The following is a 24313-nucleotide window of genomic DNA, read 5'->3' as shown; positions in this document are numbered from 1 at the left end:
GATAAATAATAGTAATAAATAATATCCAGTTAGAGCAGAAGATGTGTGTTTGTTTGTCTTTGGGTGCAGCGCTGTGCAGAAGTGTGTGCTGATAAAAAATTAAATGCTACATGACTAAAATGTTTAAAAAGCTTTTCATTTCCAGCAAAAAACATGATTCTAAATGGAAATACAAGATCTGATGAGGACGTAGAAACAAATCTCTCTTCCTGTGTGTCGTTCATGCTTTAGACCCCACAGTTCATCTTTTCCTGTTTGTTTTCGTTGTCTCCTGCAGATGGCGCCCCGCTGAGCGATCTGTCCTGGTCTTCATCGCTGGCCGTGGTGGCCATCTCCTTCTCGGGCCTCTTCACCTTCGTCTTCCTCATGCTGACCTGCCTCTGTTGCAAGAAGGGCAAAATCGGCTTCCAGGTGCGTCTCTGCTCCGACATGCTGAGTTTCCGTTTCTCATCATACGTCCAACGTGAAATGTGGAAATAAACATCACACACACACACACACACACACACACACACACACACACACACACACACACACACACACACACACACACACACACACACACACACACACACACACACACACACACACACACACACACACACACACTCATCACAGCAGAAGTTTTCATGCAGTCTTCCATAGAGACCTTCGGCATTACTGCAAATGGCCCGAACGTGGAAAACACTCCTCGCAGCCTCTCTAGACGTCCATTATGTTCACAAGGTCGTCGGCCGTTTGTAGCGAGCGCCGTTGGAGGGAAGGAAGGAGGCAGAGCGGCAGACAAAGCTGGGAGAGAGTGTGTGTCGGTGCAGCGGCGGGAGGCCTGCAGCTTTTTTCTTTATGACCATCTTGTGTCGCTGATTTCGACCCCATTTTCTGAGCCGCACTCTGAAATGGGTCACAGCACCGGAGAAAATAGGGCAGGGAACAAGGAAGGTAGTGTGTGTGTGTGTGTGTGTGTGTGTGTGTGTGTGTGTGTGTGTGTGTGTGTGTGTGTGTGTGTGTGTTGAAGGAATGGTGGGACTGTGTGTATGACTGTGTTTTTCTTCCGTGTCAGTTAAAGTGATTCAAGTTTAAACTTATTTCCTTTTTTGCATTCAGCGTTTCTCTGTAAAACTCATTCTGTCAACACTCAACATACATGTTAGATGTATTTTCACCAGCAGCCGTGCAGGAAACTAAAATGAAGGGCTGTCATAAAGCTTACGCATGCTCACACACTTACATGTCAGCAGAAATGTGTCACACATAAACTGGATAAAAAGAGTTTGTAGCTTCAGGTCTGTAAAATGGTTCTGATCAGAAGTGTCTTCAGCTGCAATACCAGCGAGTGCCACTAGAGGTCGGCTCCAAAAAGCCTCCGGCTCCATAGACTCCCATTCAACTTCTCTCATCAAATCCAAAGTGAATAAAATGTGTCCATCAGTTATCTCGGTGTTGTTAGCTAAAGTCACTCCTTCTTATTAGTTTTCTGGAGGTCCATCTGAAAATAATCCCTCATTCATTAGAAAAGAAGATTCAAGAAGACCTGTTTTTGGGGGCGTGTCTGTTTGATTGACAGGCCTGTGGTGCAGTCAGGTTACAGTTATCGGTGGGCGGGACGTAGTATCGTCAGGTTTCCGATCAGATCGGTCAGATCCGCCGCTGGCTCCTCCCCCAGCTCGTCCAAATATGGTCACTTCCTGCTCCAAACCGCTCCGAACTAAAAGATTTTTAAAGATTTTCATTTTTGAAAAAAGAAAAGCTTTGATTTGCTGATGTTAGCGTTTTGTCTGCTTTATATTGTTGGTTAGTGAATATCTTTGGGTATCGTTGCCCTGCGTTCCACATATCGAGAGGATGTCTCTCCCTCTGATTGGCTCTAGTTTTTAAGAGTCAACACTGCAGGACAGATGCTCTTCTAAAATCTTGCTGTTTTCCAAAGGCTGTGAGGAACGCTACAACTATAATAAACTCACAAGCAATGCAGAATTCAAGAGAATATGATGGAAACTACCACAAAAAAAAAAAGGAAATGCAGTTCAAAAAAAAGAAATAAAGGAAATTACTTTGAACTGGGTGAAACCGGAGGAAGGAGAATCTCAGAGATTTTCTTTTTCGTGTCTCAAATTCACGGTGGAAGCGGTCAATGTGACTCAAGTTGTTTCAGAGGAAAGTCCAGAAACAGCTGATTGTACAATGAAGCCAATCAGATGACGTTTTTTACGCAGCACAGACATGAAAAGATCGTCTCCATCTAGACACCTCCATCTTCTCATCATCTTTTTCGTGTCGTCTTCACTCTGAATCCGGGAAGTCTGACTGCAGGAGCTTCTCTTACTTAACATCCTGTTCTCCCCTGGGCGCCGGACGGGATTTTAAATGCATGTCGAGCTGTTGTTCGTCTCGTCGGACCACCCAGCTCCAACCTGTCGGGGTGCGTCCGTCCGAGTGAGGGGCTCGAGTGGGACGAGGGGGGGCTGGGAGAGGGGGGGGGGGCAAGAGGGAATGAGGAAGGGCATACCCATGAGCCCGCAGTGCATCCGGCCTCGGGGGCCCCATCTGGAATTAGACACAGCCTCTCCCAGAGAAGGAAGAGGAGATTTCAGAGGGAGGAGGAAGAAAAACAACTTCAAGAGGAGACGAGAGAGAAAAGAAAAAGCTCTCTGTGTCTCACAAACAGGAAGAGACGGACGAGGACCGGTCCTCCGTGGGACAGTCGGGAATCTAATCTGCCTTCATTATTTATTAGTCAGTTTTACAGGTGATGGGAGAAGACTTTTTCTTTTTTTTTAACCTTTGTCGAGCCAAAACAGTCCGCTGGCCCCACAGATAAGAAATGTGTAAAAAAAAAAAAGATTCCTTCAAAGAAAAATAAATAATAATGGATATAAATAATTAGTTTCCTGTCAACAAAGTTGTAGTAAATAGGAGCAAAATCAGAGCTGAAACTTAAAGCTCTGCGTTAGTTTTATAGTTCAGTCAGAAGCTGAGATGTTAAAAGTATTGATTAAAAAATAATAATATACATACACACTCCAATCAATCCACCTTAAACTCCTGAATTCCTTAAATCTACTAAAACCCTTCATCATCACAACATTTGGGTCACAAATGTGTTTTTAAGAGAACATTTTCCCTCTTTGATTCTGGTAAGAAATGTTTAAGGGACTTCTTAAGTATCTTCATGATGCATAAAGTCACACCAGCCTGTCAGCTGGTTAAAATGTCAGGGTGAAGTTCAGGTTTTAGTTGGAGTGATGAGGTCAAAGGTCAGGAATGTGAGTGGTCGGTCCTCACAAGTATAGTGAGGTTTGGTGAGGGGGAGGAGGGAGGAGGGAGGAGGGAGGGCTGTCCTGCAGATGTTCTCTAGCTTTTTGGGAGCGAAAGAGAGAAAGAGAGAGTGATGTCACATGTATAGTATGTGAACCCCCCCCCCACCACCACCACCACCACCACCACACCCTTCATCCCTCCGCCTCCTCTTCCTCCCACTTTTATTTTTCTCTCTACATTTTTCCAGCGGCTCGGTTTTTCCCTCCTGTCCCTTGTGAGATGACCAGCGGTTTGGTATCCATCCTCCATCCCTCCATCCCTCCATCCCTCCCCCATCCATCCTCCATCCTCCATCCCTCCATCCCTCCCCCATCCCCTCCTCCATCCTCCATCCCTCCCCCATCCCTCCTCCATCCTCCATCCCTCCATCCCTCCTCCATCCCTCCTCCATCCCTCCATCCCTCCTCCATCCCTCCTCCATCCTTCCATCCCCAGCAAATCAGTCCACCTCCTCTTCTTCCTCTTCTTCCTCTTCTTCCTCCTCTCCGGAGCAGCAGCAAGAGTCTCTCTGCAGGAACCATGAAGCCTCCTGCAGCAGCCGCTCTTCTCGCTGCTGCCGCCCTCCTGCCGCCCTCCGCCCGTCACACCGGCAGGAGCCCTGGGGGGCTGCGGCGGAGTGTGTGTGTGTGTGTGTGTGTGTGTGTGTGTGTGTGTGTGTGTGTGTGTGTGTGTGTGTGTGTGTGTGTGTGTGTGCGTTGAGGTTGAGATGCTGTCATCAAAAAACTGGAGGGCGTTTGACATTGAGGACCGTGAGGAGAGGTAAGCTGGCAGGGGGAGATGATCTGGGCTCTCAGAGGATTTCTAGGCATGAAGATGGACAGTTAATGTTTGTTGGACAGTTTCACAGTGAAGTCAGAATCTGTAGTTTTCGTTCATCGCTTCATGTTGAGTCATATTTTCATCATGAGTGGAAATCTGTTTCTTCTTTCTCTTTTCTGCTTAGATTAGTGCTGAAATGATCAGTAAATGATTGTTTGTATTTGTGGAAAATCAAATAATTAGTAAAGAAAATTCAGTTAAGCTTCTCAAATTTGATGTTTTTCCTTTTTTCAAAATTTTGAATCAATGTAAATCGGATGGTTTGCAGACAAAAAAACTGCTTTTAAAATGTCACTTTGCATTCTGGGAAAAAAAATACCCGGCATTTTTTTTCTATTTGTTAACATTTAATTTACACAAAAAAAATAATTGAATATATCAAATATGTAAGTTATTTGCGGCCCAGATTTTGGTTTCCTCTCTCGGCAGGATGTATGGAATGGATGTGTGTGTGTGTGTGTGTGTGTGTGTGTGTGTGTGTGTGTGTGTGTGTGTGTGTGTGTGTGTGTGTGTGTGTGTGTGTGTGTGGAGACGTTGAGAGTGAAACCACATGTTAACTGGGAGGGCGAGCGGGGCCGTGTGAAGGTCTGGATCTGAGGCGGAGGGCGGGTGTGAGCGTGCACATGTGTGTGTGTGTGTGTGTGTGTGTGTGTGTGTGTGTGTGTGTGTGTGTGTGTGTGTGTGTGTGTGTGTGTGCGCTGGCTGTCTTCGGGGGATGGGTGGGGGGAGGGGGGAGCAGGATGAAGCGTGAGATGGAGGTGTTTATGTGTGTGTGTGTGTGTGTGTGTGTGTGTGTGTGTGGGTGGGTGTTGCAGAGGGTCACATTTTTCCAGCGATGGGACCCCGCCGCTCTGCAGCTCCCATCTAAGAGACTTTTATTCCGACATCCGGTCCGAGGATGCGTCCAACTCCCTCCCCTCCTCGTTCTTCGACGGACAGAAAGATCCTTTGAGGAACTCCCCGGTGTTTGTCCAGTTCAGGCCTCATAATGACATGAAAACTCCTTCAAGAAAAACTGAAAAATCCCCAAAAGCCAGAATGTTAAACTGTGAAGCCTGTTTTTATCTCCAGATCTTCATAATCACGAGAAAACAAGAGGCAGATTTCTGGAGATAATAAGATCATTTTATCCTCATCTGGTTACTAAAGACAACAATCCCAGAGATCCCTGTCTTCTTTTAAATCTGTTACATTCAACAAAAGCAAGATTAAATCTCCTGAGTTTTTTTAAATTTAAATTAAATGGATAAATGCACACTGGGCAGAGACTCCAGACTTCCAGTTTAGCGACATCTTTCAGACTTTCCAAAAGTTATCGTAACGAATCAAATTCTGATTCTGAAATGAGTCATTTCACGGCGGTTAAGACGCATTTTATTTTCATTCATCCAGAGTTTAGTCACTGTTTTACAGCAACGTAGTGGAATACAGAGTTGTTGAAAGTGTTGATGTAATTCCTCTTGGTGCCAGAAGGGGGAGACAGAAGTTTCACTGCAGGTTTGCTTTAATAGAAATACACATTGTACAGTCTGATGTGTTGAACAACAACATGAACTCCTTGATCTGAAATTTCTGCTTTTATTCATCCGGACGCCATCTGCTGGTCGAACGTTATACGTAATACAAGGAAATTACTGTTTATTTTCTCATGATATCAGGTTCATTATTTCCTCATCTGAAGTCAACAAAGTTTGTTTACTCAAGATAAATAAAGAATTAACTCCTGATCTCGAGAATTAAACGGAATTAAAAAATATTGCTAGCGAGGACGTTTTTTGGCTTCTGTTTGTTCCGCTTTTAATTTTCATAAAACTTGAATTTTCTATTTTTTTTTCCGTTTAGTTAGGTTTTTTTTTTTTTCCATTTGTAGGACTGTTCCTGTATTTTCACTTCACTTTGATAGATGTTTTTGCAGCCATCTTTTTTTTGTGTGCAGCTCCTTTCCAGTAGATTATAATACTTAACACATTGTCACAGGGTCTTAATTGCCAGAGATGTGAGTGCGACTTCAGACTCACGAAGACCTGACAGATTGAATAAAATGGCAGGAAACCAAGTCAACATTTTTTTATTTGATATGAAAACATTTAAAAAAAGAAAACCTTCCTGTTGAGTCTCTTCTCTTCGGTCTGAAATCATCGGGTTTATCAGTGAAGCAGAGAATTGAGACACATGTAATCTTGGAGCTAATAATCTCTGGACATAACAGGCTGGCTTTGTTTACGCTGTGACTCTCCAACAGTCTCAGAGAAACACTGATTCGGGCCAGAACAGCCTGCTTCAGTTTATCTCCGCTCTGCTTCGGTGACTCGGCCAAAACATCTTCAACTCTCCGTCGGTGCAAACGGACAAAAAAACACGACAATACAAAGATCGTAGTTGATGCACTGAACGAGCGTGCTTCTTTTGCGTGACCTTTGACCTCTCCGTGGACGTGTGCCCCTATGTGTTTTTCAGGAATTCAAGAATGTGGACGGGGATGAGTACCACGCAGACATGTCCACCTTGGCGTCGCCGGCCTCCCAGGGCTGCCCGGACGTCTACATCCTGCCGCTCACAGAGGTGTCCCTGCCGGTCGCCAAGCAACCGGCTCGATCGGGTGAGTCCGCGTTCGGTTTTAACTTCTCAAACTCTGCCGGGTGACGTCACACGCTGCACATACATCAGGCAACAGTTATAACACATCAAACATTTTGGAAAATAAAATTTGATGACGTCACTGACAGCATAAAGCTAACGTTAGCTTCATTTCAGTCGATTTGAATGCTTCCAATGCTGAGTCGGAAATCGAGCCACCGAGTGACACTTTTTCTAGCAAAACCGGATAATTAAATCACGATAACGACATTAAGTAACATATGTTACTTTTATTTTTTTGGGCAGCACCTTTCCCAATCATTTACTTTAGTTGTTTTTATTTTCATTTTTTCTGTTTCTGTATTTTTACTTCAACAGATGTGAATGTGTTTTTGCAGCCATTTTGTCAGATCATGAAATTTTGGTGCTGCACACTGATGTGAAAGCTTTTAGGAGCTTTTGTAAAAAGGAGCCTCAGCCTCACATGTGCGAGAACATTTCGAGGGCGTGGGCGTAACAGAAGAGTTGTGTGTCTCTGGCATCGGTCGCGGTTCGGTCCCCGGAGCGAGCACCGCCCCGCCGCTGGCCTCGCTCGGCCGGGGCCTCCACCTATCCCACAATCCCGTGCGTGCAGGTCCCTCCGGGGTGAACTCTTTAACTTTCGCTCTCTCCCACAAACATCTGCATGTTGCGTAATCGGCCCGGCCCACTCTGCTATCTGCTGGTATGTGAGGCATGCGAGAGCACAAAACCCTCAGTGAGAATATCCCCCTCTCTCTCTCTGCCTCCGTGTGACAACGGTCCTCGTTGTGTGTTAATGGTCTGATGCTGCCTGATAAACTGGTGACACTGGTGAGACTTAATGCATCGAGGCAGGCTGCAGCAGCCCTCAGAGAGAAATGAGAAAAGACTACATCTCCTAACCCACTGTTTGTCGTGTCCAGGCTTGCAGATAGATTTAGTTTTATTCACAATCAGAAAAAAACGAGGTGAATACAAAGAATGTTAATGTGCTGAATGTGTTTAAAAACAACAAACACACAAAACTGGTTTCGGATGCATCTCAAACTCCAGGAAATTAAATCTAAATACTTTCTCGCTGTTTTCTGTGATTTGGGTGAACTGACCCTTTAACTCCTGCCTGGTCCTCTGTGAGTAATAGGAACCATATGGTGTTACAGTAGTGGCAGTCGGGGATTCATTACTGCACCTTCAGGACGGCCTCGCCCACTGACATCATTCCAGGATATCGATTCTTGTTTTTTTAAAGAGCGAGGGGACCGATCCTTCCCTACGGCTCATAATCTTCAAATCGTGTGTTTTTGCTGCTGTTGTTTTATCAGGATGTTGTCAGTTTACAGGATGATAAAATATTAAAGGACCAGAGTGAAGGAAAGGATGAGGAGAGAAGAGGAGAAGGAACAGCAAGGATTACAATAAAAATATGATTTTTTTAATTTATTTTTTAATCACGGTGCCCATGTGAGTCTCTAATAGCCGAGGATTCGTGAGAGCTGAAGTCGATGAGTAGGTCCGATTGCTTTCCAGCCAACGTTCCCGTCTCCTCTGGCTGTGGAGGACTGTGTGGAAGGTGGAGTCCCTAATGAGGCTCCAGTGCTGCGAGCGCAGGGCTCAGACGGAGGCCCCCGGTTCCCCGGTTCCCCGGTTCCCCGGTTCCCCGCCCTGATGCAGCTGCTCCGCGCTGTAAAGACTAACGGAGCTCACACCCACTCAGAGGAGATGTGAGACGAAAAAACAAGTCCAGTTTTTTTACACATTTATGTGGAAGTATCCTTCAAACACCTTCAAATCTTCTGAGCAGTATCCAAACCTGTCGCCTCACTTCCATCTCTGATTGACTTCCATAACGAGGATGGGAAAACGTCATAAGTGACTTTAAACGACTGCTCGGTGCAGAACGGACCAGGATGCACCGCGCAGGGAAAGGGAGGATGATGGGAATTCCATTTGGCTCTGATTGATTCAGCCGCTGTGCATCTCACTAAACACTTCCGGCCTCAACTACTAACGACGGCCGTTGAGCCGGCCAGACGTTTAAAGTTCGGCCTGGAGGAGGCCAGACTGGGCTGTCAGATGGAAATCGAGTTATCGTATCAGCTAGGAAAGAGATGTGAGAACTTAGCGGGGTAGTCGGTGTGTTTGTGTTTGAGTGGTTGAGAACAAAAGAAAGCACTCATGTTCTGCTGCTCTTCTACATGACTCACAGACATTAGATTTATGTAAGTTTCTGCCCCCTATTGCAAGGTTAAGACACCTTAACCGGCAAATCCCTTGTTTCATATTCTATGAATGAACTTTGTACCAAATTTCATTCATATCTGAACCTTTTTTTAAACATCCTGCAAAGAAACAAACAGTTGAGAGCAGGAATATGAATATTTCAGTCTTTGAGAGTTTAGTTTGTCTCCCAGAGTGCGTCATCCTCATTGTTCCATCATGAATATTTGAGGTGAACGCTGGTGGTGTACAGTAGGTGGGACTCTGCTGCTGTCCGTCCCTCTGTCACGGAGCTGCTGGATAATAACCCCAGTGTGTGTGTGCACAGCTAACTGGTCCTAACTGGTGCCATGCTGCCCCTCAGCAGCCGGACAATGGAGGCTATTCTGCTCCGGAGAGAGAGCGTGAGTGGGTGCGAGGAATGACCATGTCTGGGGGACGGGGACGGACAAGGGTGTCCAATATGGGCTCCGCACAGTGACTGGACTGTGTGGACCTTCTGGAGAGGGGAGGGGTGTGTGTGTGTGGGGGGGGGTTTGAGAAGACAGCACCACAAAGATGGGCCTGTCTGCCTCAGAATCGCTGAGTGTCATCATGGGAGACCTAGAGCGAGACAAAGGTGTGGGGGGGGGATGTTGCAGTCAGTCCGTTTCATTTGGCTGAGCCGGGACGGGACAGGACAGGCCAGGACGGGACGGTCAGACATGTGCAGCAGGCAGGAAGGACTCGGGTCACCGGGGGATGCTGACAGCGATGCTTCGGGGAGCTGGAGGACAGTCGGACAGATCGGAGCCGGAGACGTAGAGTCACACTTCAAGAGTGGAGTCCGGTTTGCTGTCTGCTGGACGATGTGTCCACCGGCCTGTTGGGATGTCTCACTGTTAGAGAGGGTTGAGAGCAATCGATCGGACCGAGGATGGATGCTCATGCAGCCTCTTAACAACCTGGATGTGGTGCGTTCTCTCATGTTACATTTGAAGGTTTTAGGACCTGCAGCAATGTTGTACGATTATTTATTACAAAAGTCTATGATTCACTTCCACGTAACAGAGGACGTGTAGATGTGCATCCTCTCGTCATCTCTTAATTTGTAGTAAAACTGTAAAAATAAAGTACAAATTATCAAAAGTAAAAGCGCAGAATAATGAACATGCTGATGTATTTTTGTATTAACATTCGCATAGATTTTAGAGCGACTAAAACAAGTATGTAATAAATTCAGCCATCTTTAAATGCTGCTTTATTCAACTAAAATTTTAGGTGGAATTAAAATACTGCAGTTTCCTTTAGTTTCTGGAGGGTATAGGAGCTGCCGTAGGAGCTGGGAGGTGGTGGATAGTTATTTAACTAAAAACTATTCATTTTAACTTATTTTTTGACAATATTTATATATAAAAAAAATACACATAAAATCTGCCATAAAAATCACCAAACATTGGTATACAGATCAGATGCTGTGGAAAAAAAATGCACAGCATAAATGTTATACTGGGAGGGAAAACCCTGTCAATGAAGGTCATGCACTTTTTATTTTTGCTGACTATTTTCTTTGCAGTTTCTTCAATATTGTTTTCAGCCATTTGTGGACGAGCTGGTTTGAGAAGTGTAAATCCATCAGCCTGACATTAATACTGTGTTGTTGTTGTTGTTGTTGTTGTTGTTGTTGTTGTTGTTGACGGAGTCCTATTCATGTCCCCCTCCAGTCCAACTCCTGAAGTCCACGGACCTCAGCCGCCACAGTCTGCTCTACCTGAAAGAGATCGGGAATGGCTGGTTCGGGAAGGTGAGCCCACTTCTCTCGGTCTCCATGAATACCTGCCCGGTAGATGAAACGTTCTGGAGTCAGTCAGAGATGTCCGACACGCTGCCTTATACCTGGAATATCTGAGTGTGTTGTGCCGGCCTGATCCTCTCCTTTGATGTCAGCTCGTCCCAGAACTTCACACCTGAGAGTGTATTTTTACGCTGCTGAAAGTTTCAAAGTAAAAGCCTGTCACTGCAGAGCTGAACCGCGTGGTTTGTTTTTTACAAGCAGATAACATGTCGCTGTCTCTCTTTCGTCTTTGTCTCCTCCTTACGCACATCTGTCCTCGCCATCCTTGTGTCTCGGTATGTCCGTGTGTGTCCTTGCTTCGTCTCCGCCCGTGACGTTGCAGGTTCTGCTCGGGGAGGTCAACGCCGGACTGAACACCACCCAAGTGGTGGTGAAGGAGCTGAAAGCCAGCGCCAGCGTGCAGGACCAAATGCACTTCCTGGAAGAAGCCCAACCGTACCGGTACACAGATTCATATTTCATATTAAAAAAAATTAAGATGAGCTCATAAAATATTGCTGTCATCTGGTAAAATGTCAGCTGAGATTTTATTGTTATTCCACATCTCTTGTTTTCATTATTTAAAATGAGTGCCTTCATTTACTTCAGTACATCTTTATTTAATGCAGAACTTATACTTGCAATGTGTTTTTTCCAATTCAAATCAAACACATATTTTTGTTTACATATGGACTACAATTTATAAACAGTAATTCATATTTGATAAATATAAATATCTTTTATTCATTTTATAAATCCTGGAAATACGCAATATACACAGATTTATTTTTACAGCACCTTTTAATACATCAATGCATCCCAAAGTGCTTTACAGACCAAGATACAAAAAAAACACCTAAAATACAATAAAAACAAGAGAAAAGTAAAACAAAGATGAAACAATAAACAATTTAAAAGCCAAACAATAAATAAAATAATAAAACAATAGAGCCTCAATTAAAAGCCAAGCTCAAAAGATATGTCTTAAGATGACACTGTTGATCATTAAATTCCGATCAAACAGACACACTCCCAAAAACACATCTTTATGAAGCTTATTTTCTAATTTATGACAGGATTATTTTCAGATGGATCTCCAGTAAACTAATCTGGAAGAGTGAATTTAGCTACTGATATACAGGAAACTAGTAGAAACAATTTATTGACTTTGGATTTGATGAGAGAAGTTGAATGGGAGTCTATGGAGGCTTTTTGGAGCCGACATCTAGTGGCACTCGGTGGTATTGCAGCTGAAGGCACTTCTGCATAGGCCTCATTTTTCAGAGGCTAAGTAATTTTAAATACAGCTAATTTAAAAAATGTATGGGGTGTAAGAGTTTATTGCAGAGCTGCCATATTGGGTTGCATTCAATTGTTCAGGTGTTCCTAATAAAGTGGTCTTCCTCCCCTCCAGTGCCCTGCAGCACCCGGCTCTGCTGCAATGTCTGGCCCAGTGCACCGAGGTCACCCCCTACCTGCTGGTGATGGACTTCTGTCCATTGGTGAGTAATAAAAATTAAAAAAAAAGAAGAGAGAGATCAATACAAATTAAATTACACCTGAAGTAAATAAACAGAAAGTATTGACTTTGGAAAAAATTCTCCTGTAGTGGATACGACCTCAGTTTCATTTAATATTCTAATAAAATCAATGTGCTGCAAATGTTTTATAATGTTTGAGTTGACTGTAGTTTATCAATGTCCTTGTCAACTTTTTTTTAACCTTCCACATACTTCAAAGTCCAAATTTCAACCTGTAACTCATTCAGTGCATTAAGTAGATTGAAAACATTTTGTAATGTGCAGTTATGGGATTTTTTTTTTTTGGCATTAAAATCCTTCTTGGCAGCTGCAGCATGTAAACATTTGGCAGACAAGCTGAAAGTTACGGACAAGTCAAACTGCACTTGTACCTCAAATCCATCATCCTCCCCCCCCCCCCCCCCCCCCCCCCCCCCCCCCCCCCCCCCCCCCCCCCCCCCCCCCCCCCCCCCCCCCCCCCCCCCCCCCCCCCCCCCCCCCCCCCCCCCCCCCCCCCCCCCCCCCCCCCCCCCCCCCCCCCCCCCCCCCCCCCCCCCCCCCCCCCCCCCCCCCCCCCCCCCCCCCCCCCCCCCCCCCCCCCCCCAATTTGATTGATCAGTTTATTCGATCAAACACGGATAATTATAGGAAATATTCTTAATTTCTTTCTTGTCACGGTGAAAGTAAATTGGTTTTAAGGTGACATGTCATGTGTGGAAACAGCAGCAGCAGTTAACCCACGGAGGAGGGAGGTCTGCTGGGATTTGTATGATGAAATAGTTCATCTTAGTAGTTAAGATGAAGTCGTCCAATAAAGACATCTTCCGTCCAAAAAAATATGAGTTTAATTGACTCAGATGGATGGATTTTGTCTTCTAAACTCGTAGAAATTGTGAGTTTGTTAGTTCATCTGGTGTTCTTCCATGCAGTGTCCCAGATTCTAATACCAGACAGGATTTACGTGACTGGACAAAAAAAAAAAGACAAAAAAAAAGGGTGATAATAGATGAAGCTCAGTACAAAAGCAGCGCTGCCCTCCAGTGGTTGAGAGGCTGTAACACGCAGATGTCTGATTTCCCTGCTGCGTCCAGGGGGATGTGAAGGGTTACCTCCGGAGCTGCAGGACCGCTGAAACCATGACCCCGGACCCCCTGGTTCTGCAGCGGATGGCGTGTGACATCGCCTCGGGACTCCTGCACCTGCACAAACACAACTTCACACACAGGTAGGGTGAAAGAAATGACAACACACATAACCCAGCAATACTGTGATTTAAAAAAAAAAAAAACTAAAAACATTTAAATGGCCTTTCTGCTTCTCGGTTGCTTCCTGAAACAATATCCTGGTGCTGCCTGAGTGCTCCTCACAGACTCCAGCATCAGTGATTTTGTTGCAGGCGGTGGCTCCTCCTCTCCAGAGAAACTCAAACCTCCACTCAGGTGTTGAACCAGAGAATTGTTATTTCACCACGCTATCTGTCAGTGTGTCTGTTTAATATGTCGATTAATAGTGAACATAATCAGTTAACCTTCCTCCACCTCCACCTCCTCCTCCTCCTCCTCCTCCTCCATCACCAGTGACCTGGCTTTGAGGAACTGCTTGTTGACTGCTGATGTCTCGGTGAAGATTGGAGATTATGGTCTGGCCCAATCCAAGTACAAGGTAGATTTATTTACCAGATAATAAACATGCACACACACACATCCTGTTTTTGAAGCAAATAATTTAATTTATTTGGCGAAATGTGAAAAAAATGATTGTTTGTTGCCTGTGGAAAGACAATTATTAACCACCAAAGACTGGATGAATGAATGAACAGATGAACAACCCTGTTCGTGAAGTATTATCCAAATCCCTGATATCCTTCATATAGCTACAAAACAACCTATCATTTACTCCACACAAGTTTCTAAAAGGTTTTACAGATCATTTCTGTCTCCGGAGCTGAATTCACTCATTTCTGAATATAATTTTAAATAAGAAAAGGTGAATATTTTTCCCCTCTGTCCATCACATCGGCCTCTTAACGATCCGCTCAAACCCTCTTTGTCAGGATGATTACTACATGACGTCGGATCAGATGTACGTGCCGCTGCGCTGGATCGCTCCAGAGCTGGTGGACGAGGTGCACGGAAACCTGCTGGTGGCCGACCAGACGCAGCAGAGCAACATCTGGTGACGTCAACACACACACACACACACACACACACACACACACACACACACACACACACACACACACACACACACACACACACACACACACACACACACACACACACACACACACACACACACATTTATGAATTTCAACGAGTGTCACATTTCTTTCAGTTTCATTGCTTTAACTCTTTTAGTGACGTCATCTCATTTGTTTATTTGTTTTATTTGTTCATTGTTTGCTTTGAGTTGTTGGTACCCATAATTGTAAGTATTTCAGTGATATACTTTGTATATTTAAGCTACAAAAATCTGATTTTTATTCATATGTTCTGATGTTGAAAGCCAATGAGCGTCTCCTGTTCCTCATCAGTTGTATGTTTATAATTTTAAATACTATCAGGCCAAATGCTACAGTAACGGTATAAAATGAACAGTAACTGATGGTTAAATTGCATTTGTGTGACAATGACCATGACATCCCCACCTGAGTCCTCAAACAGACATTTTGAGTGTGTTAAAAAGCCTAAATGTTCTAATTTTCCCAAAATGTTCTCACTCCCAGAGGTCTAAAACTCAAACTGGTATAATAAACGTACAAGCACATTTATAGTCTGCTCTGAAAAAACAGATTAATAAAGATTTCACAGCATCCAGCATAGTTTCACCATGTTTTAGGCAATAAACATTAAGGAAAATTCAGCTTACGCTATATATAAGATGGCAACAGAGGGATTTTATTTATAAATTTGCTGTTATTTATGAACATATCCATTCTGTTAAATTGGGATTAAAGTTGAAAGAAAGAAACATGAGTTGCACAATGATACTGTTAAATTCTCAATTATTTATACATTTTACATTGGCTTTGAAAGACCCTCCAGGGAACATGACTAAACCAAACCCTGAGAGTGCAAACAAACACTCAAGATAGTGAAATGTAATAGGAGAGGCCAGTGGCAAAACGTCAGAGCAAATTAATTATCAACAATACCGAGAAGCATTTACGACACTAAAACCAGATATAAAGCTTTAACATTCTTTGAGGGATTAATGGAAATGTGTACAAATGCTGTTTTATGTTGAATCGTCATTAACGTCCACGTCCTCCTGCGTCCTCCTGTGTCCTCCTGTGTCCTCAGGTCTCTGGGTGTGACCATCTGGGAGCTGTTCGAGCTTGGAAACCAGCCCTACAGACACTACTCCGACAGACAGGTGCTGACCTACGCTGTGAGGGAGCAGCAGCTGCGACTGCCCGAACCGCTGCTCAAAGTGCCGCTGGCTGAGCGCTGGTGAGTGAAACCGGCTCAGCACAAAAGATTTAGCAGCCCACTGGGAGAAGGACGTAACGCAGCAAAACACAATAACAACACCATTAAATCCTTTCCTGAGGCAAAGACGAGGCTTCTAATTATAATGCTCATTTTGTAGGTTTACTTGCGTTGCCTTGTCTTTTTTAGTCTTATTATCACAACTTCAAGATGACATGGTTATTAGTATTACATTCCCTTAGTACCCCTATATTTTAATAATCATGTGGGGTATTGATGAGCACATCTTTTGTCTGTGTTGTCTCTTTTTTGGGGTCTACAGGTACGAGGTGATGCAGTTCTGCTGGCTCCAGCCCGATCAGAGACCCAACGCTGAGGAAGTCCACTTGCTGCTCAGCTACCTGTGTGCCAAGGGGGCCAGCGAGGCCGAGGAGGACTTCGAGAGGCGCTGGAACTCCCTGCGTCCCAACATGGGATTCAACAGCCACCGCGGTGCCTCATCGATGTTGCGAGACCACCCCTCGTCCGCCTCCTCTTCTTTCCCTCTCCTTGAGCAGTTCTCGGCCGGCGACGGCTACCACTCGGAGTCTGGCGACGACATACTGACGGTCACCGAGACCAGCCACGGCCTGAACTTTGAGTACAAGTGGGAGCAAGCCAGAGCGGACCAGTCGTACCGAGCCCCGGAGTCGTCCAGTACCTTGGGACAGGTCAACCATCATTGTCAGGAAGCATTTTACCCACCAGGAGGCATCGTGGGAGGTTGCCCCATGGAGAGCCTCGGCCACATTTCTCCTTCTTACTACCAACAGAAACATCTCCATGCTCCAGGTGTCCTTCCCATCCTCAGTGCCCACAGCCCCTCGGTAAGCAGCGAATACTACATTCGCATTGAGGAGCCGGTAGACTGTAACATTGATCCAGACTACACCATGTGCTCCTACAGCCCAGACTACCAGGGCAGCAGTGGCAGCTTCCTGACCGGGAGTGCAGACTCAGGTGAGTGCGTGGCCTGTCCGTCTCTGACTAAAAACATGGGTCCCTATTGGTCGGCAGACATCCATAAATCCAACGTGTACGATTCCAACGACTCAAGTCCCGCCATCTCCCTGACGATGGAGCCGCTTTTAGGGCACGTGTCGGACAACAGCCCACTACGACCCTGGGAGTCCAGTCACTACGTGTCCTATAAAGATCAGGATGGGGGTTACTACTACGAGCACTCGCCCCCTTTGGGAATAGATCCGTATCTGATTGGTGGAGAATCCTCTAGTGAGTTTCATCAGGAAAGCTGGGGGTCAAGAAGCCTTCGACGGGCTTTGGGTGAGCTGGAGAGCCCGCTGGGAATATCCCCCTCGGGAAACAATCCGCCTCAACAGGCTTACCAAGACGTGTACCTGGACACGAGTCAGACCTCCATCATAGGAAAGAACGTGACTGGGGGCTACTATGACATGATGGGTTCCCTGAGGAAGACGATGCCCAGCCACGCGAGGCACAGCAGCCACTCCGTCAGCATCAACATGAAGGCCGAGGGGGCTCTCTTCATCGGACACAGGGACAGCGATTCGGAAGAGGAGGAAGAGGACATATTCGTTGAGAGGCACACCTGCAACACCTGGCCTTCGAAACACCGCCACAGCAGCGGGGGTCACCACAGACGGGCGAGCCACAGCTGCAGACAGGACACGTATGCTGATTTCCACTACACGATGCCAAGTACGGACATCGAAGACTCCTGGCCGGAAGATCACAGCCTGGGCTTTCACGCTCTACCCAAACCCATCGACTATCTGGAGCCGCAGCAGGCCAAAGATAACAGTGCCTGCCTCAGTCTGAGTAAGCATCATGCAATGGTGCCCTCGGACAACTGCAATGCCTACATCTACCTGTGCCATGAAGGTGAGAATCAGGTGCCGGCATCTGGAGAGTGCTGCCACTCACACTTTGTTGACCCGCTCACTGGCCTGCTAGTCAGAAACAACAGCTATTGTCACAGCTACAGTCACAGCAGCTACATCACAGATAAGGTCATCGACATCCCAAGCAACGAGGAGATGATCAATCTGTCACCGGCTCCGGGCGGTCCCATTGTAGCCAAACCCGCCGTGAAAAAGTCAGAGGATGGCGTAGAGCAGTACGTCAATCTGACGACTGATGATGGCCCATTCAAGGAGAAGAGGGACGATGTAATCAAGGAAAATCTAATCGTGCAAAAAGTGCCCGAGCCCAGAACAGAAGAGGTCGCCCTGACGATGACCGAAACCACTTCACCTCCTCCTGCTGACAACATGCACGTGATGGTGACCATCACAGATCCACCGTCAGAGCTGAGTCACACCGTCGACAGCGGCATCGACAGCGGCGTCGACCGTGGCGGTTCCACCGTGAGCCTCGCCGACATCCTCGACTGCAGCGACGGCGACGAAGACGACGAAATAACGGACGATATCACTGACCTCACCTCGGGCATCTTCGCTGACGAGTCCAGCGAACTGAACGCTTCGCCTGCCTTCAAGTCGCTCCAGAAGCAGGTAGGAACTCCGGACTCCATGGATTCGATGGATCTGCCCTCCGCAGCGGGGTCTTGCGAAGGCTTCAGCCCGGCGTCCTCCCACCCTTCAAACTCACCGAAAGCTATGGACAGCGGCTACGATACGGAGAATAACGAGAGCCCCGAGTTTGTCCCCAAAGAGCCTCATGAACCCCGTGAGGGAAAACCTACCCTCGATGCCAGTCTGGAGGAGGAGGACGAGGAGCTGGAGGAACACGAAGTTGAGGCGAACGCAGTGCCCACAGAGAGTGAACTATCGCTGGGTGAAGATGTGACCTCGCAGACAGGCGACCCCATTCTTTTACCACTGAGTGACAAGACTCCATACAGAGACTCTGCCTACTTCTCAGATTATGAGAACGAAAGGCAGAGTCGCGACGAAGAAGAAGAACTCCAATCGAGAGTATCGGATGAACATAATGTCGAACAGGAGCAGCTCAAAACGGAGAATGAAGAAGAGGAAGAGCAGAAGGATGCTGGAGCGAGCAAAGACATACAACTTGAAATGAAACCCGTATTACCGGGCACGACACAGTCCTCCTCTCCACCTGAGATGGAGGAGTACTTGAGCGAGGAGTGCTGCCAAGAGGCACTGGGTCTACCTCTGGATCCCTCTGACTCTGCCTCAATAACAGAGGGAGTACTGGATGATTGGCCGTCGCAGGAAGAGAGCTCGTCCTTGGGCGACTGGGCAGCCGAGGTGGTGGGCGCCATGGAAGAAGCTCTCGGTGCCCTGAATGGGGAATGTGCCTCCAACGATAAGGTAGACGAGGAGCAAACAGAGGACTTAAAAGACTCTGTTGAAGCTTTAGAAACAACCGAAGAGCCGGCGATCCAGACAATTCAAAACAAGCCATCAGGGACATCAGGTGAAACCGCGCACACCTTACCTAGAGACGAGGTGGCTTTGCAGCACACGGCAAACACCCGATGGTTTTCCTCTTCCTCTCCTCCGCCTCCATCCACCCCACCGCCTCCACTCCCCGCAGCGGAGGGCCGAGCGTCTCCGGCGGACGGGGAGGAGGCCGACGAGGAGGACGGCGACACCGACGACAGCGACGAGTCGGACGAGGAGCTGCGAAGTTACAGCGTGCAGGAGCGGAGCGGCGGGGAGGAGAGCGAGGACGAGTGCCACCCGGTGCCCATCGTGGTGTGCGACAGCAGCGACGCCCACAAACTGCGCAGCCTCCTAAAGATGCCGACGCTGCTCACTGCGGAGAACCTGGAGGAGGAGCTGGAAGGCAAGAAGAAGACCGTGTCGTTTTTCGATGACGTTACCGTCTATCTCTTTGATCAGGTGGGTGGTAAAGAAGGAATATTCAAACCTAATCAATATTATATAATATAATATGGGACATAATGTAATTCGAAAGGGTTTTTCAAGAAAATTCATGGAAAATATCAAGAATACTGCTGCTCTTTAAACACGTTCAGCCTATTTTAACTTACCGTTTTGGTCTTGTGGTACAGCAATTATGGTTTAATCAATCTCACTCTAATTTATCTCCTTTTGGCACCAAACAGCTGTAATTCATCCCTTTTTTTTTCCTCCTCTAAAATCACGACCACCAGGAAAGCCCAACTAAAGAGCTGGCTGAGCACGGCTTCTCTCTAGAAGCAAGAGGTCAGAGTTTACGAGGCAAATCTCCCGACAGGGTTAACGCCTCCGATGACTCTTCAGATGGGAACATCTCAGAGGAGAGTAAGTGCATTTTTTAGTTTACATGTTGCTTGAATCAGCATCTGAACAAACCTATTCAGTGAGCAGATATCAAACAGTTACTCACAGGCTGTCTTTTCTCAGGTGCAGGGTACGAGTGGGAGGACGACTTCCCCTTGCTTCCTCTGCCAACGTCCTCGGAGACGTCTGACTCCCGTCCGCCCCGCACCATCACCACCAAAACTCCGGACCCCAAACCAGCTGTGCAGTACTCCCGCTTCACCGTCTCCCCCTCCAGCGTGTCCCGTTTCTCCATCACCCACATCTCAGACTCTGATATGGACTCGGCAGGAGGTGGGTCACTTTCTACACAACAATGTGTCCTTCTTCAAGTGAGATGCAGATCAAATTTCTGATTTTTGGTCACAGATCTGAAAATGGTTTAAAGATTTAAAGTTGCAGAAAAAGAGAAAACTTTAAAGCTACTGAAACAGGAAACTTTTTTTTTTAAACAAAGCAAAAGGATTTAAAGAAAGCCTTACAATTAAACTTGAACTCAAGAATACTGTGCAACTAATTATGTCTCTTCTTTATGTCTGACACTATTTATTAGTTTATCTTAGCTAAGATTAGTTTAGCTTAGCCTAGTTCAGTTTAAATTAGTTTAGTTTAAATTAGTTTAGTTTAGTTTGGTTTGGTTTAGCTCTGTTCAGTTAGTTCTTAGATCTTCATTGGCTACAACATTTCTGCAGCTTTTCTTCCTGCGGTCCATAAGAAACTTTACAATGTGACAATGCAACTATAACTACTTAAACCACAATGCATGACATTATAAAATAAACAGGACAAAGACTGGAGCGCACCCACAAACAAGACAAGCTCCAAAAAAGATACAATCAGCAAAACATTTGGAAAACATGAACTCGTAAAAGTTCATTATATGGTCCTTTTTCCTTCCAGTATCCCAAAAACGCAGCCAGAACCTCCACAGCTCACAAGCCTCCATGTATATCTTGTAATGTTGCTGGCCTGTCAACTTTTTACTTCTTACATTTCATTAGTTTCTCCATCTATTCCAAACCTCTAATCAAAAGATGCTGTTTTAATACAATTTCAAATCGAATAGTGATAGTGTTCTCTTCAACTTGGCTCTTCAGAGATTTAATCAATCCTTAACTCTTGGAACAACTCTACTATAAATCTAGTGACTGTTGAAAATCACACGTGGACATGTTTTAGCTAATTTGGCAGTAAAAAAAGATTTTCTAATATATTATATATTAGACCTAATCCCAGTCTGGGAACAAGGCCCGTTAAAGATGCAACATATTGCCAAAGAATAAATTACCACCATAATAGCACCATAAAAACGCTTTCTTGCCAAATCTCCTAGAAATCTGCCAACATTTTGGGGAGAAAAAAGATGCTCGTGTACATTCATCTTTTCTGCTTTGTTGTGTCCTCTGCAGGAAGCAGCGAAGATGGAGACAAAGAGTAACATGCTGTGGATATTTACTGCCTCTCCAGGACAACAACATTGGCCTACAAGCATGACTTCTGATTTCATTTTTAACGTCAGGTTTTAGAAACACAAGACAGTGCCTCTTACCGCCTGTGGACACTTTTGAAAGGTCCGTCTTACCACGATGTAGGACTAGCCCAAGCTGTTAAAAACACTGAAAAGAGAATGGTTAATATATAACATTTCCAGAATATTAATATATACCGAATGTTTGATGAATTTATGAAACCAGGGGAAACTTGTATGTTGAATTCTGCGTGGTTTTTTTTGATCAAGTGGAAGGACAGACCTTTGAAAAGCATCACATTCGCCACCTCTTTCACTTTTTAATTTATGATGGCAGGTATTCATAAAAGCGTGGAGCCACCTGGACTATCAGAGGCAGGACAATTAAACTGTTGCGCAAACAGTCGCTGAGTGAACGACACAACTTTTTGGGTTTTGAACAAAGGATCAGCACTTTGAACAAGACTGTCAATCACCACAGACTTTCTACTTTTTAGGAAATGGTTTTACTGGTATTAATGAATATCAACAAGAATCCTTGAGGTATCACAAGTAATATAATGTTCATATTTGGGTTCATTCAAAGACAAAGATGGTGTGAAAGAAGGAAGCAAAGGGAATCTCACCGCTGCCTGGTTGCAGAGTGTTTTCTTTTTTTTTAGGAAACAGCTGATCGAACCTTGACAAACTAATAATTTGTGACTTTTTTTCTTTATTTGTTGCATCAGGACCACTACTATACTGTTTTACATAAATATCATCCTCTCTACCAAACTGAGTGCCAGCGCCGCCATCACAACCAACTCCTCCCTACTGTAAGCATCAGACCTGGCATTAACATGAGTCATGTTGATCTGGTCACAAGTGGTCTCCAAAGATGCACTGAGATCCGATCTGCTCAGACCACATTATACCCGCTGGAATAATTCCAAAATCCGAGCCTGAACTGACATGATCGAGTTGAGACTGACGGTTCATGTTGGGAATTACAATCTTAAGTATTCAGGCATCCAATTACAGACATCAAATTAAAAGTGGTCTCAAGATGCATGTTAATGCCGGGTCTAAACGAGGCTACAGTCACTGTAGTGATGAGAAGGGAAAGAAGCAATTTAAGATTTTACTCTTTTTAAAGGTTTATTAAATATAGCAATGCATGATTTAAAGTAACAAAGCAAAAAAAAAAAAAAAAATTCTGCTAAGAGACAAAAAGGAACAGTTTTTTTTTTGTTTGTTTTGTGTTTTGGAGCAGAGACAGGCACACATGGTCATGGAAATCCCTTTATGCTACTTATCCAAAACAGAATTGGCATCATGTGGAAATATTCAGCTCTGTAATAATGACATAGGCCAACAGAAGTGGACAAAATCTCACAGTAAGTGTAATATGATATAATGATAATTTTCTGGAACCTCAGTTGGTGAAATGGGATTGTCCAGTGAAATTAAATACCTGACAAATCACGGTACTTCATCACATTGATGCAAAGATCCTGTAAATCCAATATGGCTACAACACGGTAATGCTCAATGCAACAAGATCAACGACGAGCTGGTACGACCAGAGTTATCAAAGGGGAAGATATCTTGGTAGAAATGGGTTGTTGGTTTTTCTCAGTATTTGCCATCATATTACCGAACCATGCAAGTGAATATGTGAAAATACAAACTGGCACAACACGCTTCTCTACTTTTGTCTGAACAAATGTGCTTTTGTGTACGTAAATCAGCACATTGTACATCCAGTATTTCTCTGCTTATACCCATTTCTACCACATAAGAGACTCGAACAACTGCCTGACTTTACTGTTACTGTCAATCGCTGTATATTGGCTGCTCTGGAGCAGATTTGGACTATGAAGCTCAACCTTTTACTTTTAATTTATCATAATTTGGTTTATTTATGAGGTAGGACAAATCTTAGTTGCACACTGAAACCGTAAACGAGTTTTAAAGCACTTAAAAACTGACCACGTTGTCGAACCATGTTGCTTTTAGGTGGAACACATCAGTTCACTGTTTAGTCTAATATGTCTGATCAGCTGTTTGAAAGGCAATAGAGGTCATGATCATGAAATGCTACCGTGCTTAGCTTTCTGCGTGTGTGTACATGTAAGGAAGTGAAAGGTTGATAATTTGCAGGTGTGCTGTGTCAAATCTCTACGGCCTCGTAGAAAAAAGCAGGATTCCACCTTTTTAACACCCAATGATCGACATGTAGAGTCTTCTAAGTGTTCGTTTGCCTTCCAAGGCTTTAATACTCTGTAACAGTTTAGCATAGAACCATCTAGATGGCTGTCCGTAATATTTTTGTATCTGGACAAAAATACTTCTAAGAGTTTTGATGTACTGTTCCTGTGAAGGAGGGGAAAGGCTTTAAAAAATAAAAAATAAAAGATATCTGTTTATTGTTGCCAAAGAAACGTTGTGTTGTGGTCCTGGGGTGAGTACAGTTGGTGTTATTTTTACCGACAGAGAGGAAGAAACGTGAGAGAGAATCTTTGGCCTTGAACTGAAATGTGCAAGAGAATTTTCGGTTTGCGACACTGTCAGTAATATCTGCCCCCACACTGAACTGGTCACACCATTACTTTCTGTACCTTCCCTCAAATATAAATAAACTCTGGTTTACACATTAAGAAATCTTTTGCCCATTTGCTAAAATTTTTTTAAATGTGCACTATTTAAGATTTAAGTTCTATCTTGTAATACCACTTTATACGTCAGGAGGCGATGGTGAGTCACTGTGGCCTCCAAGGATGCCCTCAGTAAGACATGCTATAGTATGACTTTTTGATCATATTATAGACGACATGCTATAGTATGACTTTTTGATCATATTATAGACGACATGC

General features: G+C 45.0%; 1 protein-coding gene across 2 annotated transcripts; it reads left to right on the top strand.

Annotated features, from left to right (window-relative positions):
• Positions 1–279: 279 nt before the first annotated feature.
• On the top strand, positions 280–24101 carry aatkb (apoptosis-associated tyrosine kinase b). Of its 2 annotated transcripts, none has more exons than XM_069688546.1 (13): positions 280–411; positions 6595–6736; positions 10656–10735; positions 11109–11227; positions 12180–12267; positions 13377–13510; positions 13863–13947; positions 14339–14460; positions 15588–15737; positions 16039–19567; positions 19843–19972; positions 20075–20284; positions 21400–24101. In XM_069688546.1, the coding sequence occupies exons 1-13, from the start codon at positions 367–369 to the stop codon at positions 21426–21428; spliced, it is 4863 nt and encodes a 1620-aa protein (XP_069544647.1). In that variant the 5' UTR covers positions 280–366; the 3' UTR covers positions 21429–24101. The 2 variants fall into 2 exon arrangements, with proteins under 2 accessions (XP_069544647.1, XP_069544646.1); XM_069688545.1 differs by lacking the exon at positions 280–411 and adding an exon at positions 3946–4077.
• Positions 24102–24313: the final 212 nt, after the last annotated feature.

The sequence above is a fragment of the Brachyistius frenatus genome, unplaced genomic scaffold (assembly GCF_029030835.1).
Source record: "Brachyistius frenatus isolate BFR_SWC_R1_liver_20210118 unplaced genomic scaffold, ASM2903083v1 Contig_624, whole genome shotgun sequence".
Taxonomy (NCBI): domain Eukaryota; kingdom Metazoa; phylum Chordata; class Actinopteri; family Embiotocidae; genus Brachyistius; species Brachyistius frenatus.
This window is presented reverse-complemented; position numbering and strand designations above follow the sequence as displayed.